We start from the raw sequence: 19,041 nt of genomic DNA, 5'->3' as shown, positions 1-19,041 counted from the left end.
AAAATTTTCTTTCGGTTATTAAATTTGCATTTTTGTTTAAATTAAGATTGTTTGATTCTAAGGGTTTAAATTTACGCCCCACTATTTCTATTTCTCGTTCTTACGGTGTTGTTGACAGGATTTCGCCTTTGAAGGGTATTTTCTATCCATTCTTTTACGACTGGTCTCCTTCGTCGTTGTTTTGTGCTCGTCCCTTTATTCAAGATGAACGCCGGTAAAGACTTATTAGCTAAAATTGAAGCCAAGAAATGTTGAATTTCAAATACGGTGGAATGGTTGAAGGATAATTCCTCACCATCTTCAATTCATTTGAGAGCGGCAGATGTGGAGAGATGGATTTCGGACACTTGACGAAATTATTGACCAGCTGGTGTTAAAGTCCCCTCACGAGGAGAGAACGAAGATATGTCTTGAGGTAGAGCAGTTTTCATCCGAAATGAGAGAAGAGCTGCTTCTGTTGAAGGCCAATCATGTAGTTAAGAAACCCTCCACTCCTCTGCCTTTACGGATGGACTTAGAATGTTCCAGTTTCAGTGGCTCACCTTCAGACGATAAGTTTGAATTTAGAACCCTTCTACAGAGGTTTGATTTCTGTACCTCCAATGTGGGAGAAGCGGACAAGTTACTTCTACTTAAGTCCAAATTATAGTGGAAAGCTTATGACTTGATCTCCAGTTTGGATGTCACGTCCAACAATTACATCATAGCCTTGAATTGTTTGCAGGAGAAATACCTGAATCCGTCCCTCATCTAGGATCGTATATTGGAGGAGATAATGCCTCCGACGGTGCCCATCTCGAATTTAGAAGCATTAAAGACCTATGTAGAACAGGTTAAAATGGATTTGTCCGAGCTAGATAAGTCCTTTGGAACCGACTTCTTTACAGAGAGTTCTACTTTGGGTATTATTATTGCCCATATATTGTTCCGTAAGTTCCCTGTCAGCGTTAGAAGGGAACTAATGTCCAGAACGAAGGAACGTTTTCCTACATTTTTATCTATTATGGCTAATTTTTTTGACATTATATTAAGTATGGTTGAATGTATTAATGGCACTGCGTGGAAGATGTCCAATAGAATTATTCCTTTCGGAGATGGACGTAATTTTTTGAAGCCCGAAATAATTAAAACTCCCAATGAGTTGCCTCCCTTTGAGCAAGTTTGCAATTCGTTATCTGCTTGTTCCACATATTTGGTGGATAGTGTGTTGAATCCTATCCCGTCGTATTGGGACTCCTTGGGCCCCTTTTTTGAAGAGTCTTTCGTTGAATGCGGTATAGAGCAATTTCTTTCCTTGGATTCCGTAGGTATCGACGAGAAGGCTAAACTTTCTTCATATGATGAAGCAAAGATAGAGGATTTTAAGAAAACTGTTGTGCTTAAAGATGGAAATTATTATGTCGATCTACCGTGGGACTACGATAAGTTGGCTAAGGTAGATTCCAATTATGTACCTTCTCTGAGAATTATGCAAAGAGTGGCAGTCTCCTTGGAGAAGCAGGGATTGTATGATAAATATCTACAAGTATTCAATGACTATGAAAAATTGGGCATCGTAGAACCTTTCTCTGTTACTCCTGGTGAGTATGTCAAATATTGTTGGATTCCTCACAGACCCGTTTTTAAAGAGGGTCTTGGAGTTACCACTAAAATCTGCCCAGTCTTTAATTGTTCCTTAAAAAAGAAGGGGGGAGTTTCTATTAATGATACAGCTTATGCTGGTGTGAATTTAATGGCACAGCTGCTTGACTTGTTATTGGCCTTTAGAAAAAATAATTATGTCCTCTTGGGAGACCTCTGCAAAGCATTCTTGCAAATTCGCTTGCGCACTGAGCAGGACAAAAACAGATTTTGTTTTTTCCTCAAAATTAAGGAGAAATTGTGCACATATAGTTACAATTCTATTATTTTCGGCTTCAGTGCCAGTTCCTTCATCTTGAGTTACATTCTCAAGTTTCATGCTGAGAGATATGACTCTGATGAATTTTCATCTATAATGACATCCAACTTTTATATCGACAATTTGGTCACCACTGGACGAGACTATCAATCTCTAATTGAAGTGTATAATACTCTGCGCAAAAGATTAAAGGAGGCAGGATTTGATCTCCAATCCTGTAATTCCAACTGCCCTGACTTGCAGAAACAAATGATAGAGGATGAATCTATCACTTCTCTCCCTTCCTTTAAAAAAGTCCTGGGGTACCGTTATTCCCCTAGCCTAGACACAGTCAGATTGAGCCCTGTTGCCAAAGCCAACACGAAATGTGTGATCCTTTCCCAAATTTCTAGCCTTTACGATCCCTTGTCATTACTACTTCCAGTTACTATACAAGGCAAAGTACTTGTCAGCCAACTATGGAAAGACAAACTTTCATGGGATCAAGAAATTCCTGAAACCTTTACTGCCTCTTGGCAAGCCCTAGCCAAAGAATTGAACAAGCTAGGTGATATAGAGTTCCCCCGCCATGTGTTAGTGGATGACTGCCCGATGCAGCTTATATGTTTTTGTGATGCATCTAAGCTCACTTACGGGTTTTCTCTGTATGTAAGACAAGGGTCACAATGTTCCCTGCTATTTGCCAAGGCGAAAGTGGCTCCTATTAAAAGGAAGACTCTTCCTACCTTGGAACTTTTGGCCATTTATCTGGCCCTTAAAGTAGTGCCTAATGTACTGAAAGCATTGGGAACTATCAACGTTAATTCCTTCTTTCTTGTGTCTGATGCTCAAGTAGCCTTATCTTGGTCTTAAACGGGAAAGGAACTAAAAACAATATCTTTGTAGACAACCGTGTGATGGACATAAAAAAAAATGCTGGATGAATTTAATCTAGAGTTCCAAGTTCGCCCTCGGTTCAAATATGTTCCTTCATCCGAAAACCCAGCAGACTTATAAACTAGAGGGCTTACTACCTCTAAGTTTGAGCAACTGTTAAAATTTTGGGTACACAGCCCCAATTGGTTGAATCAACTGGCAATTGACTGGCCAGTGTCTCATTTACCTTGCCTTAATGACGTAAGCAAAAGGGTCATTTCTTGTATGTTTTCCGATGGTCCTAGCACTGATGAGAACTACTTGCCATAAATATCACCAATTATTCTTTGCTGCCCAAAGCAATTAACGTGTTGGAGAAGGTATTGAGGTTCTGTGATAAGTTAAAACACCGAAACACAGATACCAATCATAGAGCTAAACTACTGCTCTTTTTTTATATGCAAGAGGAAGAATATCCATTTGAATTGGAATACTTGCGCTAGCCCTCTAATAAAGCTGTCCCTCGAAGAGTATCTGCTCTTGGTTTGTTCCTTGATAAGGACGGTCTGATGCGAATTCAGTTGTATTCAGAATTCTGACATCCACCTCTTTGATGTCTTTCCTTATACTTCTGGGGAAAAATCATCATTTGACTGAATTGGTTATCAAAGAGGCACACCTAAATTGTTGCCATCTAGGAACCAACTTAACTCTTGCAAAATTGAGATTGTCTGGGTTTTGGATCCCTCAAGGAAGGCAGTCGGTGAAGAAAATTCTTTGCAATTGTATTATTTGCAAAAAAGGTCAATTCGATGCCTTTTAAAACTCTCTCAGGTTCTCAACTGCCCAATCATCGGGCTAATTTTATTCATCCTTTTCAATAGGTGGGTGTTGACTTTACCGGTCATTTTTTGGTAAAAGTCTTATTGTTCACCTGTATGATCTTGCGTGCAGTGCATCTGGAGCTTTTACCAGATATGAGCACCACTTCCTTCATATTGGCATTTGTCAGATTCACCAACCAGTTTGGGGTTCCTACGCATGTTTACTCAGACAATGTGAAAACCTTCTTGGCGTCCGGTATCTTGTTATCTGAAATATTTGTCTCTAATGAATTCAAAGAGAATTTCAGATCGACTACCATTAGTCATCTCACCATCCCTCTTTATTCAGCTTGGCATGGGGGTGCATGGGAGAGAATAAGACGCTCAAACAATGTTTTAAAAAGTTATTGGGCCGAAAGAAAGCCTGCTACTTTGAATTTTTTACCATTCTTTCATATGTAGAAAAAGCGATCACCAATCGACCACTCACCTACATAGCAGCTTCCAAAGGAGGTCTCGATATTTTAACGCCCAATCACTTTCTACAAGCCGGGTATAGTCCTCGTTTGTTGATAAGCAGTCATGGATCGGACGAATTGTGCCCTGATCCCCCCCAGTCGGGCAAAACTTCTGCAGTCTCTAAAATTGAGACATCAATATATGGAGATTCCAGAAGATATGGCACAATGATTATTTGTTGTCCTTGCGAGAGGTTGATGCCAATATGGTGGGCGATAGACCTTTGAAGGTGTCGGTGGGAGAAATCGTTTTGATTAAAGCACCAAATAAAACCAGACCCTTTTGGAGTCTAGGCAAAGTGCTCAGACTCATCAATGGGACCGATGGTAGAGTTTGTTCGGCCTGTGTGCTGAGAGATGGTTGCGGACAGGTTCACTCCCTAAAACATGTTTCCCCTGGAACTAAAGGCCACTTCTGTGCCATCTTTTATAGAATTCGTAGAGGAAGAAGGTCCTTTCTTCTGTCCGACCTGTTTGTCGCAAATGACGGATCAGCTCCTATGGTGCGCTGTGATGCCTATGACAATTGGTATCATTTCGACTGTGTTGGGGTGAGTCAACAGGATACCTTGGGGGAATGGAGTTGTCCGAATTGTTCGGAAAACTAAAAATTTAACCTTCTCTTTCCTTAACCTCAGTTGTTGCCATTAGACTTACGTTAAAATATAATTCTTAAAATTACTAATATTGGCAACCTATAAGAGGTAAATTGTTTATAAAACTAACTCATAATTCCCTTAACTAAAGATGCTAAACCCATAACAGTTTGTTAGATCTTTGCAACTGATTATTTTAAATGTCCATTAATTGACATAGATTAATTGTAATTAGTATTAGAAAAAAGTAATAGATACCTATTCCTTTTTCTTTCTTCCCTTGGCAGTGTGTTGGAAATTGTACATGGAAAGGCGAGCTTGATTGGTTGAGGCACTGAATGCCATGGTTTCTTTTTCAGGCCTTTGATTGGACTGCGAGAAAACTTCCTGCGCGCACAGTTTTAAAACTCAGACATTTTCGCTCTCTTTTGCAAAATGCAAAATCCCTGCCAGGGTGTGGACGTCAAAAAAAAGTATCTCCTCCAAGGGCAGACCTCCAGGTCAACCATGCTTGGAGCACCATCCCCTTTTTTTTTCTTTTTACCAAGTATTTATTCCTATTATGATAGGAATTATTAGACGAACATCGTCTTTCCTAGAACTGATAATTCAACTCTGTTAATTGGAGTTTTATTCATTCAGATACCATAAATAAATGGTTTCTGTTCCCTTTTACTAGCTTCTCCGAAGAGAAGCAATTTAACACCCCAAGAAAACTATCAGACTCTCAGAGACGCGAGAAATGGGCATATTTTTCGCAATCCTACCAAAGAAGACTCTAGTCCATCGCCGCAGGTAAGGCTTGCTTTATTCCATTGTCCGTTTTTCAACAGTCTGTCGAGTTCTAAAACGTGTGAGGAAATTAATTCTCACAACCAAGAAGAAATTGGAATTATCGCCCCCAACAATAACCGCCGTCTGCATACTGCACAATTGCCCCCGAAATGACTTTTAAACAATAGCTTCCCCTCCCCATGTTAAGAATGGCTTTCGGAATAACAAAATTATTTCAGCGTGGTACCAAAATTACATAAGACCATGTTTTGTTTTGTTTTGTTTTGTTTTGTAATAACACAAGAATTATTTCAACTGAATTAATTCTTCTAAATAAAATAATTGCTTTCTTTGATAATACGTGTTTTCTGTTTTCTTTTTGTTTCGTAATAACACAAAAAGTGTTAAAACTAGTCTTTTTTTAAATAAATATTTGGTTTCGTTTTTCGTGTATTGACTTCGTGATTAAGTTTATTTTTTTAAAGTAAGAGTTAAAAATATTTTTTAAAAATATTATGGGGGTGCATAGTCTCTTTTAAAAACAATATCTCTTTCAAGAATGGTCATAAAATGTGTTTTCAATCACTATTTATTCAATAAGGGACGAGTTTTCCTACCTAGTAAAGGGGGGGGGGGCTCCGGGGATGAGTTTTCCGGGCATCGCTCCAGTGTAGTATAAACACCCTAACCTCTCCCTGTTAAGAATGGCTTTGGAGGTTGGGGTGTGTGTTTATTCCGAAAGCCGTTCTTAACAGGCGGGATTGGGGGTGTTTATACTACGCTGTAGTTCTTTTCCTGAAGTAATCATTATGGATTTTTTAAATTTATTTCATGCTTCAGTTATAGTTTAAAATACTGATTTCTCCTTCTTATTTTGATGACAGGTGCCTGAAAAAAATGGTGTCTCCATTTTCGGCGATAAATTGTAGTAGTGTACGTATGTTAGAAATTTCGTGAAAAATATTGAATAATTCCACCCCGTCTTTCCAAGCTTATAACTACTCGAAAAATGTAATTCAAGCCCTAATTTTTTTTCCAATTAAAGGAGCAAGGGCCAAGATTTCATAAAAAAAAAAAAACAACGTGGTTTAAAAAAAAAGGTTTTAAACTTCGAACTTTACAGGTAAATTTCTAAAAAAACACTACTTTTTTTTGTTTTAAATTTGAATATATTATTTATTGACCTTTTCTCTTTAATTTGTGATGTATAAAACTTTGGTGAGTAAATTAATTATTTACTTTTTAATAGACACTTTGAAAATGGGGGGGGGGCATGAATTTAAAAAAAGCGTTTGTCTAAAATTCGGTTTATTGGAAAGAACATAAAATTTCACATTGACCCTGAAAATATCGTAAAAATAGAATCAATAGAAAAATTTTGATAGATTTTTTAAGTTTAAAAATTGAAAAATATTGAGTTCGTAAAATTCATTACTGTTTTTTTTTTAAATAAAAAAAATATTTCTATTACTTTTAAAACAACTTTAATAGTTTATTTTGGAAGTATAATCCATAAAGAAAATAAACAACCCACTTTTAAAAGAGAAATTACGAGATTACGAGTTTTTTTATATTTTATTCGCAGTTTCGTGTTAGGGGTGTCAAAAATTCCTACAAAAATTCTGATACACTTAGTAGTGTAAGTACTAGTATCCGATTGGACACTAATCTACCAGATTATCAAAAACAAAAAGTCCATATTTAGATATTTTTAAAGTGGTGAGTGGTGACTGGTGCTCTGTTTTTAATGACAACGTTTTAATAAATCGATCCCCCATATTGACGTGTTCTTGTCGAGTATTTCCAATATGGGGAATCGATTTATTAGAACGTTGTAATTAAAAACTGAACACCACTTTCGGAAAGTGGCACTTTCCAATGTCTTTTTTCGTTTTGATAATCTGGTAGATAGAGTCCAATCGATAATCCACTGATAAAATTGCAAAAAAGCCGAAAAGAAAAAAATATATATTAGAGGGTGTACATTGTACACATCCGCCCTTTTATCTACAAATATATATATATATATATATATATATATATATATATATATATATATATATATATATATATATATATATATTATTTATTTTATAATTTAAGTTTCAAAGAACGTCTTTCCCTTTCATATACGCGTTTCTTCTCTGGCAAGATTACTTGGAGTTACCTCCCTTGCTTGTTTCTTTCTTTTAACGGGCGTCTTGTTTTGTCTGCGATTAGACGATTGAACTTCCGGTACTTGTACAGTTTAATCAAGACATTAAAAAATGAAAATATCGAAAAAAAGTTGTACGCATCCACTTTGAACTGAAGATCTCCGAAAAAAAAATTGCGGTAAATAAATATCTAGATACACTACAACAGAACACCGACCACTCTAATTTGTTTTTTTTATAGGTAACTGAGGTCGCTGACAACGAATCTGGTAGTCAAACTTGGGGCAAATTTACTGTTTGCATGGTATTAACCCTTGAACCCACGAACTACTTTCCACCATTTTGCAGCTTCCGTTTACGCTACGCGCCTGCGCGCGCTGTAGCATAAACGACGGCTTCAACAAGCGAACTGGCTTCTCACATGGCGTACAAATCTTCTGTGGAAAATTTGAAATTAGATGAAAAAGAAATAAAGCAAGAAAAGAAAAGCACACCAAGTTGTAGGGGGGGGGTAATTAATTTTTTTTTTTTTTTTCTAGAACATAGAATTTACTAATTTTCAAAGGTAAATATCCACAGGACTTTTTGGGTGGAAAATTTAAAATTAGCTGAAAAAAAAAAATAAATAAAATAAGAAAAGGAAAGCACTCCAAGTTGAGGAGGAGAGGAGGGGGATAATTTAATTGTGGTAATCGTGAAGAAAGAGAGAGCCTGTTTCCTCCGTTCGACTATAGGTGGCGTTACTGTCTGTCCACCCAGTTACGGAAGTACAAAATGTATATAATGCCACCCTTGAAATAAAAATAAATGTTTTTGTTATATTTTAATTTTAAACATGTTTCTTTTTTTTTTTTTGTGCAAACATATTTAAGTTTTATTTTTTTGCAAACATATTTAAGTTTTATTTTTCCAAACATTTACGTTTTGATGCTTGTTTATTTTTAAACATTTACGTTTTTTTTTTTGCAAGCATAAACTAAATTTTTTTGCTATATTTTTATTTTAAACATATTTATGGGTACAACCGTTTTTTCGCGAGTATTTTTTACGCTCTTATGATAATAATAAAAAAAATCAACGTTTTTTCTTTTATCTTTTTTATGGACCCCCCCCTTTTTTCTTAATTTTTCTGCACTTATTTTACCTTTTCCGCAAGTATTTATATATATATATATATATATATATATATATATATATATATATATATATATATATATATATATATATATATATATATTTGAAAAAGGATATTGTAAAACCTGAATCTTACTTGAAACTACTATTAAAAAATAGCGCGGTACCAATAAGTGCATAAGCAAACTTTTCAAAAAGAAAAATATTTCAAAAATATTTAGTTTATGCTTGCAAAAAAAAACAAAAAACAAAAAAAAAAACCGTAAATGTTTTAAAATAAACAAGCAACAACACGTAAATGTTTGGAAAAATAAAACTTAAATATGCTTGCAAAAACAAACAAAAAAAAACGTAAATATGTTTGAAAAAACAAAAAACAAAACTTAAATATGTTTGCACCCCCCCCCCCAAAAAAAACCATGTTTAAAATTAAAATATAACAAAAACATTTATTTTTATTTCAAGGGTGGCATTATATACATTTTGTGCTTCCGTAACTGGGTGGACAGACAGTAACGCCACCTATAGTCAAACGGAGGAAACAGGCTCTCTCTTTCTTCACGATTACCTTAATTGTTTTTTTTTTTTTTTTTCCTGGAACATAGAATTGTCAAATTTTCAAAAAGTAACGCACCGACATTTACCAATTAGAACACCATTTTAACATTTTTCGAAGATTTTACTGTCTACATTGGGGGCGTGAGCGCGGGGGGGGGGGCGTTGTGGTGTTGAGGCGCGCGGCACGCGCTAACCCCAAATGGTGGAAAGTAGTTCGTGGGTTCAGGGGTTAATACCATGCAAACGGTAAATTTGCCCCAAGTTTGACTATCAGATTCGTTGTCAGCGACCTCATTTACCTATATATATATATATATATATATATATATATATATATATATATATATATATATATATATATATATATATATATATAAACAAATTAGAATGGTCGGCATTCTGTTGTAGCGTATCTGTTTATTTATTTGCTTCCCCACTGAGCAAATTAGGCAGGAGGCCGTTTTTAATGTGGAGATAGGGGCAAGGGGGAGGGAAATGGGGATCCAGCTCCCGAGAGGAGGGAAGTGGGAGCTGGATTAGAAACTGTTGGTATGAAGGGTTGCCCTTTCAGTGACCAATGTCAGATATGTGGGGTTACCCCCACACATATGGTCTTTGCTAGTCATATGCCCGGACCCCCGAGGGGGTGGCGGATATTTACCAAAATTTCACTTAATTTGATCAAGTAGTTTTTTTGTGTTTTTTTTTTTTTACAGCGGAAAAACACGTTTTTATGAGAGCTCGTTGAAGGCAGATATCTTGTTTTTTTGTTTTTTTTTTTTTAATTTTGTTTGGAGTCTATAAACGCTACTGGGAGATAACTCCATGTAAAGCACCGATACTTATACTACTCCGTCCCCATCTTTAATAACTAGCTTTTCTTCCTAAAAATCGAACCTTTTGCTCGGTATCATAACAAATTGTTTTTTCGCTGTTGAAACAAAAAGTACTTGATGAAATTAAGTGACATTTTTTTTTCCGGATAACTTCATTCCATAACAGACGTACAATTTAAACTTTTTTCGATATTTTCATTTTTTAATGTCTTGATTAAACTACAAGCACCAAAATTTTTTCGGAGATCTGCACTCTGCAGTTCAAAGCAGATGCGTACAATATAACCTTTTTTTTTTTTTTTTCGTAATTTTCATTTTTAAATGTCTTGATTAAACTGTACAAGTACCTTAAATTTATGTGCGTGCGAAACTGATCCCTTATTCTAGATTCTAAAATAACTATTTTATTTTATTATTTCCCCCCCCCCCCACACACACAATTTTTCCCTGACAAACTCTTATTGATTTTGATAACATATTAATTTTTAAGGCCCAAAATATTTAAGAAAAACACGATTGATAATTTAGAGACGGGAGTGATTCTATAAATTTATCAACTTGTTTGAGAAAAAATCAACTAATTTCACTGTAAACAGTTAATCATACATTAGAACATTGTTATATTACTGTATTCATTTCAATAAGAGTGCTATAAAAAAACAAAACAATCCCAACCCCCCTTAAGGTAGTGCATTCTGGTAAAATTGGGTGCTTCTTTGGAATGAGAACGAAAATAGAAATATTGAATTTCAGTTTAAACCAATAGTATCTACTTAATTATCATGTCGAAATTAGGTTCCTACTAAAAAAAATTGCGAAAAAATATTAAGTAGAAAACTAATTAATAATGAAAATAGTTTTTGAAAAAAAATTGCAAGTTATAATAATAAACAGAATAATCAGGGGAGGTAACTGCAGTTTTCTTGTTATACCTCCCCCCAATAAATGCAGATTAATAAATCATGCCAAATTTCAATTTCCTTCGGTGTTGACACTTTAGAAGCTATTTTTATTAGCTAAAAACCCATATAAAAGTGGTCCACAAAAAAATACAATCATATGATCTGCCTTATACCGCTCTGCGACTTTGCATCTTGGAAGAGATACAGTTCACAAAAATGGAGACAGACAGACGTACATAGTGAGTTTTATAAATTAGATTACAATTAGTGAATATGGTTTGTTGCCACTTTTATTTTATTTATTATTAATATTTTCTTACTAAAACATGGCTTAGGTAATACGCATTTTTATTTTTTAGTGTTACTCTAATTTATGTGATTAGAATAGGAATTAACAATTTATTGAAAACGTAACTGGTTCTCTAAGTGTGTCAGAAACTTTGTGAAAAATATTGAATAATTCGACCCCCTGTCTTTCCAAGCTTATAACTACTCGAAAAATGTAATTCAAACCCTAATTTTTTTTTCAATTAAAGGAGCAATGACCAAGGTTTCATTTAAAAATAAAAAAAAAAAGATACAAACGACGTGGTTTAAAAAAAAAAGGGTTTAAACTTCAGACTTTACAGGTAAATTTAAAAAAAACTGTTCTTTTTTTTTGTTGTTTTAAATTAGAATATATTATTTATTGATCTTTTATCTTCAATTTGTGATATACAAAACTTTGCCACATAAATTAATTATTTACTTTTTAATAGACATTTCAAAATGTGGGTGGGCGTGAATTAATTCGACCCCCTGTCTTTCTAAGCTTATAACTACTCGAAAAATGTAATTCAAACCCTATTTTTTTTTTTCAATTAAAGGGGCAAGGACCAAGGTTTCATTTAAAAAAAAAAAAAAAAAGGTTTTAAACTTCGGACTTTACAGGTAAATTTCCAAAAAACTGTTCTTTTTTTTGTTTTAAATTAGAATATATTATTTATTGATCTTTTATCTTCAATTTGTGATATATAAAACTTTGGCACATAAATTAATTATTTACTTTTTAATAGACATTTCAATATAGGGGGGACGTGAATTAAAAAAAAACGTTTGTCTAAAATATTATATTCGGTTTATTGGAAAGAGCATAAAATTTCACAATGACCCTGAAAATATCGTAAAAATAGAATCAATAGAAAAATTTTGATAGATTTTTAAAGTTAAAAATTGAAAAATACTGAACTCGTAAAATTCCATTAATTTCATTACTGTTTTTAAAAAATAAAAAAATAATATTTCTATTACTTTTTATACAACTTTAATAGTTTATTTTGGAAGTATAATCCATAAAGAAAATAAACAGCCCACTTTTAAAAGAGAAATTACGAGTTTTTTTAAATATTTTATTTACAGTTTCGTGTTAGGGTGTAAAAAATTCCTACAAAAATTCTGATACACCTACTGGTTCTCAAATAAAAAAAAACAAAACAAAAAAAAAACGAGACTTGTATTAAATGAATATCCAAACAATTTCAGTACTCAAAAAACAGTCAATCTAAAATATTTATGGAGAATTCTGAATCAGTCCCAGAAATAGTCAAAGTATTTTATGATTTATAAGCCATGAAAAAATAAGCAGATGTCCCTAAGCATACGAAAGGTTAGGTTATGGGAAAGGTTAGGTTATAGGAAAGGTTAGATTGAAAAATATATATTTTTGCTTCTTTAAAAAATAGGTGATCCTATCCACTCCAAAAAATATAACTTTCAAATTGTAAATTGCTTTGACTATTTCCGCTAACAACTATTTTAACCGAGTAAAGACCCATAAAAAAAATAGTCCAAAGAAAATGCAAAATGCAATCATTTGACATGCTTTGTGCTGCTTTGCGACTCTCCGTCTTGGAGAAGATACAATTTCAGACAGACAGATAAACATAGTGAGTTTTATCAATGAGATTTTTTAGAAAACCAGTTTTGTTTGCGAATATATTTTCAATATTTTGCTAATTCCTATTTTAATCACGGAAATGAGAATAACAGTTAAAAAAGACGCAAGTGATATGTTTTTTTTTTACTTTAGAAATCACTATTATTCATTGGGCACAATCTCAACTTGAATTTACATGACTGAAATAGGAATTAATTCCTGAAAAATAATGTGCGATCATGAAAACCTATATGTTTTGTTGTGGGAGAAACAAGAAAAAAACTTCAACACTATTTATTCTCAACTCAAAAGAATTTATGTGATTGAAACAGGAATTAATTCCTGGAAATTATCATGTGATCACAAAACACTTTATTTTCATAATCTATACGATTTGTTTGGAAAACTTCTTAAGTAAGATTCCTTGTAAGTTGGTTGTACAAATATCTGTGTAATTGCTTTGAAAATTTACTTATTATTAAAGGAATTTTGAATGATTGAGTTGCAATATAACTTTTTTTCATTTAGAGCTGCTGTTTCTATTTTGTTCATCTATCGAGCAAACTGTTATTTCCAAAACATCTTGCCAATTTTGTTTTCGACATTATTTTGATTGTATTTATTTTTTTAAGTTCCTTGTGCAAACATATTCATAAAATGATATATTTTAAAAATTTTATTTTATTAAACGTTGTCTTCATCTTTTATTATACCCATTGTGATTTAAAGAAAAACTTAAAAAAATTTTTTTTGTCTATTTTTATCGGTTAAGAATAATAAACTTAAATTGTTGCCTCATTTTAATTTTATGAAAAAAAACCCAAAAAAACTCCACAACAGTTAATAAACAACCAAAAAAACAGTATAATGCTCAAAAGAAGTCGATCTTTGATCAGTCAATGTAAACATTATCATTAACTAAAAAAAAAAAAAAAAAAAAAAGAGCAAAGAAACCCATCAGAAAACTGTGGGTAACGACTGTGTGCAGTATGGTTTGTTGAAGCAACTGCCATGTCAAATAATGCCGCGTGCCTCAGTCAATTGATTAAGGGTGTTCATCCTATTGTTGCCTCGAGTGTGAGTGTGGATAGTGATATTCTTGGTGATCATTCCACAAGTCGCTTTCCAATTGCAGCTTCAAGTGCTGTCGTGGTGCATGATGAACAGAAGTTTAGTTTATTAAGAAAAGCAAAGAACAAAACAGATGCAAGAGCCTCTGCGATAAACGTTCAAAATCGAACATTGTTTGAGAAAAAATGCTGCAGCTAAGGCTGTAGTGAGAATTTCTGAAAATGAAGTTCAGTATACTATTCATTTGAAACATGATGCTGCATTTAAGGTTGTTGCAAGAGTTTCGGAGAATGAACTTCAGAGATGGCGTTGCTACAGCTACTGCAAGTGCTTCAGATAATGAACTTCAATGTGCAAACCGTTTAGCCAGAGATGCTGTATCTATGACTTCTGCACAATAGGGGCAAACAACACCTGATAGAAATATCTGTTTAGATAACATTTTTCAATATAATCGGGTATTTCTAGGCCTACAACAGTGTGTATTCTGCCTTCTTTATTCACAGGCAGTCTTCGATACATGGATGAAAAAACACAAGATACAACAACAATTGTTCGTCATTATGGTAGGCCTAACCTATTCATAACTTTTACATGTAACCCAAAACAGAAGCAAATTATGTCCGGACTTTTTCCTGGTCAAACTGTGATACATCAACATGATCTGATTACCAGATTATTCCATCTGAAATTACATAAGCTTATAGATTTTATGAAATTAGATGAAGTTTTCGGGCCTGTTCAATGCAACTGAAAAGAGAGCATAAAAAACAAAAATAATATCTTTAGTTTTTTAAAATCGACCCATTAGAACTGGAGTTAAGACCATTCAAAGTTTTTAAAAAAATGTGTGGTTAACTAGACATTTTGCCTTAAGTCAGTCCTAATCAAATGCCTATAAGCTTGTGACTGAAAATGGTTGGAAATTTGTACAATTTACAGACTAATCTATCTTTAAAAACTGTATCTTCAGACCTTCTTAAGATATTATGATGAAATTTTGAACATATTATCATAATATCATGAAGGTTCAGTTGGTGTTATTTATGATCATCTCACTTGGTAACTTACAGACTAGCATACTAATTAGCATATTTCAGTTTCATTATAACAGCTTTAAGTAGAAACATCATAAAAACAACTTAGAAAAATGGTAAGGCTTTATCATCATCGGAAGAATTATTCTGATGGACATTATCATTTGCCATTATAACATCATGAAAAATCCAAGATGGTGACCAGGAAATCCAAAATGCCATCATGACACAATTCAAAGAAATTATTAACAAAGTATGACTTGTAGCATATCAAATTAAAGGAAATTTTTGTACAGATCAGAATTATGTTTTCAAGTACATTAAACTAATTAGCATACTTAAGTTTCATTTTAATGGCTTCAAGTAGAAGCATCATAAAAAACGTTTAAAAACTGGGAAGTAAGACTTTATCATTATGCAAAATGTTATTCTGATTGACTTTATCATTTGTCATGATTACACTGGCCACCAAGACATGATTCAAAGAAATTATTAACAAAATATGGCTTGTAGCATATCAAATGAAAGGAAATTTTGTACAGAGTACTATTGTAATATTTTCATGTTCATTAAACTAATTAGGATAATTAAATTTCGTTTTTAATGACTTCAAGTTACTGTCACAATTTTCGAGTGAGTTTCTACTACTATTTTGTATAATTTTTTATTTTCAAGTCATTATCGAGACTTCAAGAGACATCGCGGCCATTTTTTTCTTGTTCTCATGTAACGCTCGACACTACTTGTTTTTTTGAGCAGAATAAATATTTACAACACTAAAAATTTATTGAGGTAGGTAGAAGAGTAACTTTGCCTTTGGTAACATTTATTTGTTATATATTTGTTTTTTGGACACTTTTTCATACCTTTGTGGATTGTAAAACAAATCCAATAAAAGTTATTCTTTTACTTAACTGGATAAGTGGTTTGTGTTTTTTAACTCATTTAAAAGCGTGGTCATTGCCGGTCATTCTTTTTCAAAGAATTTTTTTTTTTTAAATATTCTTTTCCTTTCTATAATTAAAAACTTATGTTTTCTAAATAATAACAAAAATAAAATGAATACTTTATGTACATAAGTTAGTTGATGAACATTTTGTTTTCAGATGTTTTTGTATGCGTTTCGGCACACAAAAATTCTCATGTTTATATGAATCTGTCACTACTTCTAGCGATTCATGCATAAAAAGTTTTTATCCAATTCTTTCCAAGTTTTAGGACAAAAGAAATTAATATATTTGCTATTAAATAGCTTTTGAACACAGTTTCTATCTTTACTTATCTTTGTACTACAAAGCGTCAAATTTGAAATATTCTAACTTTTGACTGTACGTGTTGTGTTCAAATTCTGTAGCAAAGACAATTCTTTTCCCTGATTAACTAAAACAACTAGAAATGTCATCAAGTATTTATGTGAACACACCTCGACTGCTTATTTACAAAAAGTGATCTACCACCAGCAAGCATGCTATGCTGACAGGTTTAGTCGGATTTAAATAGCTAGTTCTTTGAATCACAACCAAAATATTAAAATATCATTTCAAAGTAAATTTTATTGTAAATCCAGTTATATAAGTTTTATTTTGATGGAGGTAGGAGAAATGTACTTATTACTGATTTAAAGACTATGAGTGTCAAATTAAGTAGCAGTGTATGCCTTGTTCAGTGCTGAATGTTATGGTGTCTGGTATTGCTAATACAATTAAATGGCAAAAAAGTCAATTCTCCCTATGCGCATATTCTAATTTGGTTGAAGACAACGATAAATTCCAATGATATTGATAAAATAATTTCTGGAGAATTTCCAGATCCTGCATTAGACAAGGATTTATATATGAATATGATTCATGGTTCATGTGGACTTGAATTCTGGAGAGACTTGTGTCAAGAACAATGAAAGATCTAGCAAGAACTACCCACGAGAATTCATTAGTGAAACTCAGACTGATACTGAAGACTACTCACTTTACAAACGGCGCCGACCCAAAGAAGGAGGTTTTATTGCAAGGATTAAGGATGACAAAGTTGACAATAGATTTGTCATATCCTACAATCTCCATGTACTCAGTGCCGTTGAAGCTCACATCAATGTAGAATACTGCAGTTTCGTCAAATGCATAAAACACATTCGTAAATATATTTATAAAGACTCCGATGCTGCTTATTTCACTTTGCAAATTGAGGAGGAAATTAATGAAGTTAAAGCAATTGCTGGATGTTATATAAATAGCAATGAGGAATTTGGATGCATCTTCATTTTCCCTATTCATGAAAAACATCCAGCAATACAACATCTAGATTTACAGCACATTTATTTTACATTTAAAAATGATGGCTGCAACAGTAGAGACAGCCAGGGAAACAACATTAACTGCATTCTTCAAATGATGACTTTGCAAAAACACTACTTTACTCTGAGATACTGCTGTACTACAAATGGGACAAAAACCAGTGGCAACACAAAGATAGGTAAGACCGTAAACAGCAATCTAAGCATGAAATTCAACAATTGCTTGGAACATGTTTACACAGTTTCACTAGATCAAATTGATTGTTTCCATCTGCAAATATTGCTGCATGAAGTTTGAGGACTAATGTGTTTTGAGGATCTACGGACATATGAAAATCGCATTTTGCATTCCTACTATAAAGCCTGTTGAGCTAGAGAATTATGACTTCCATTGGGGAGCAACTTTGAATGAAATTGCTTCATCATGCAGTACTGAAAGCCTTCAAGATGCTTTTGTGAAGATATTACTGTTTTGCAATGCTGGCGACCCATATACTTTGTGGTTAAATTTTAGAAATCAACTTTCTGAGGGTTTTCTGCATCAAGCAAAGGCTGAGATTCAAAGCATTCATGTTGAGTACAGTGATGAACTATACAATAAAGCACTTATAAATGTAGAGGATAAGATCCTTCATATGGGTGGAAATGCTTTACCATCATATGGTTTACCTGAAACTTACCAACAACTCATATGGCTCATCTGAAACTCGCATATGCAACAAAATTCCTACTCTTATGACATAGATGTCTTATCAAGATTTGTTGCTGAAATGAAGCCTAGGCTACTTTCTGATCAGCTTTTGACCTTCAACACAATTACTAAAAGTGTGTTTGACCAGACTGGTGGCATTTTCATTCTTGATGATCCCAGCAGCACTGGTAAGAGATTAGTTACCAAACTCATCCTTGCAAAATTAAAGCAGTTGCCCTTAGATCATTCGGAATAATGGCTACACTTCTTCCTGGTGGCATTAAATTCAAACTCCTCTTAAACCTCGTTTCAGCAGAGATCCCACTTTGCAATATTCCCAAGGAAAGCCCCAGAGCTGACCTCTTGAGACAATGTCAATTGATTATGAGGGATGAATGCACCATGACTTACAAAGGATCAATTGAGGCTTTGGATCGATCACTCAGATATATTAGGAAATCTCATCAGATTATGGGTGGTTTAACTCTCTTGTTTTCTGGAGATTTTCGTCAAATTTTTCCTTTTATACCTAGGGGTACCAAAGCTGATCAGGTTAGTGCATGTCTCAAATCATCACGCTTATGGTATCAGGTTAGAACACTTCATTTAACCACTAGCATGTGACTATGACTCCATGGAGATGACATATCAGTAAAATTTTCTGATGACCTTATCGTTGGAGATGGTGGTGTACTGTCAAATCCAAATGATAACATTGACATCAACAATATATGTTGCCTGGACGGTTTTAAACAATCTGTTTTTCCAAACTTGACAGTTAACTACCATAATCATGACTGGCTATATTAATATTAGCTGATATATATATACTGCCATATTATATTAGCTGCGACCAATTAAACTGTTTCAACAATCGTCAGCTGATGTAAATTCTTTCCGGTGCTAAAAAAGATTTCAAATCTTTTAACAAAAATGTGGATCTGAAGGATGATGTAAAATGTCCCGTTGATTTTCTCAATTCAT

At 33.5% G+C, this 19,041-nt stretch overlaps 2 protein-coding genes across 2 annotated transcripts; both read left to right on the top strand.

Moving 5' to 3' along the window:
• Positions 1-1,033: 1,033 nt before the first annotated feature.
• Positions 1,034-2,752, top strand: LOC145276617 (uncharacterized). The gene has a single exon (XM_080127810.1). The coding sequence runs from the start codon at positions 1,034-1,036 to the stop codon at positions 2,750-2,752; it is 1,719 nt and encodes a 572-aa protein (XP_079983936.1).
• A 15,560-nt stretch (positions 2,753-18,312) lies between these two features.
• On the top strand, positions 18,313-18,681 carry LOC145276616 (uncharacterized). The gene has a single exon (XM_080127809.1). The coding sequence runs from the start codon at positions 18,313-18,315 to the stop codon at positions 18,679-18,681; it is 369 nt and encodes a 122-aa protein (XP_079983935.1).
• The last annotated feature ends 360 nt before the right edge of the window (positions 18,682-19,041 follow it).

This window comes from Euprymna scolopes, chromosome 5, assembly GCF_053919585.1.
Source record: "Euprymna scolopes isolate OS-2025 chromosome 5, ASM5391958v1, whole genome shotgun sequence".
NCBI classification, from domain to species: Eukaryota; Metazoa; Mollusca; class Cephalopoda; order Sepiida; family Sepiolidae; genus Euprymna; species Euprymna scolopes.
Note: the sequence above shows the minus strand (reverse complement) of the source record. Positions and strands in the feature narration are given on the sequence as shown.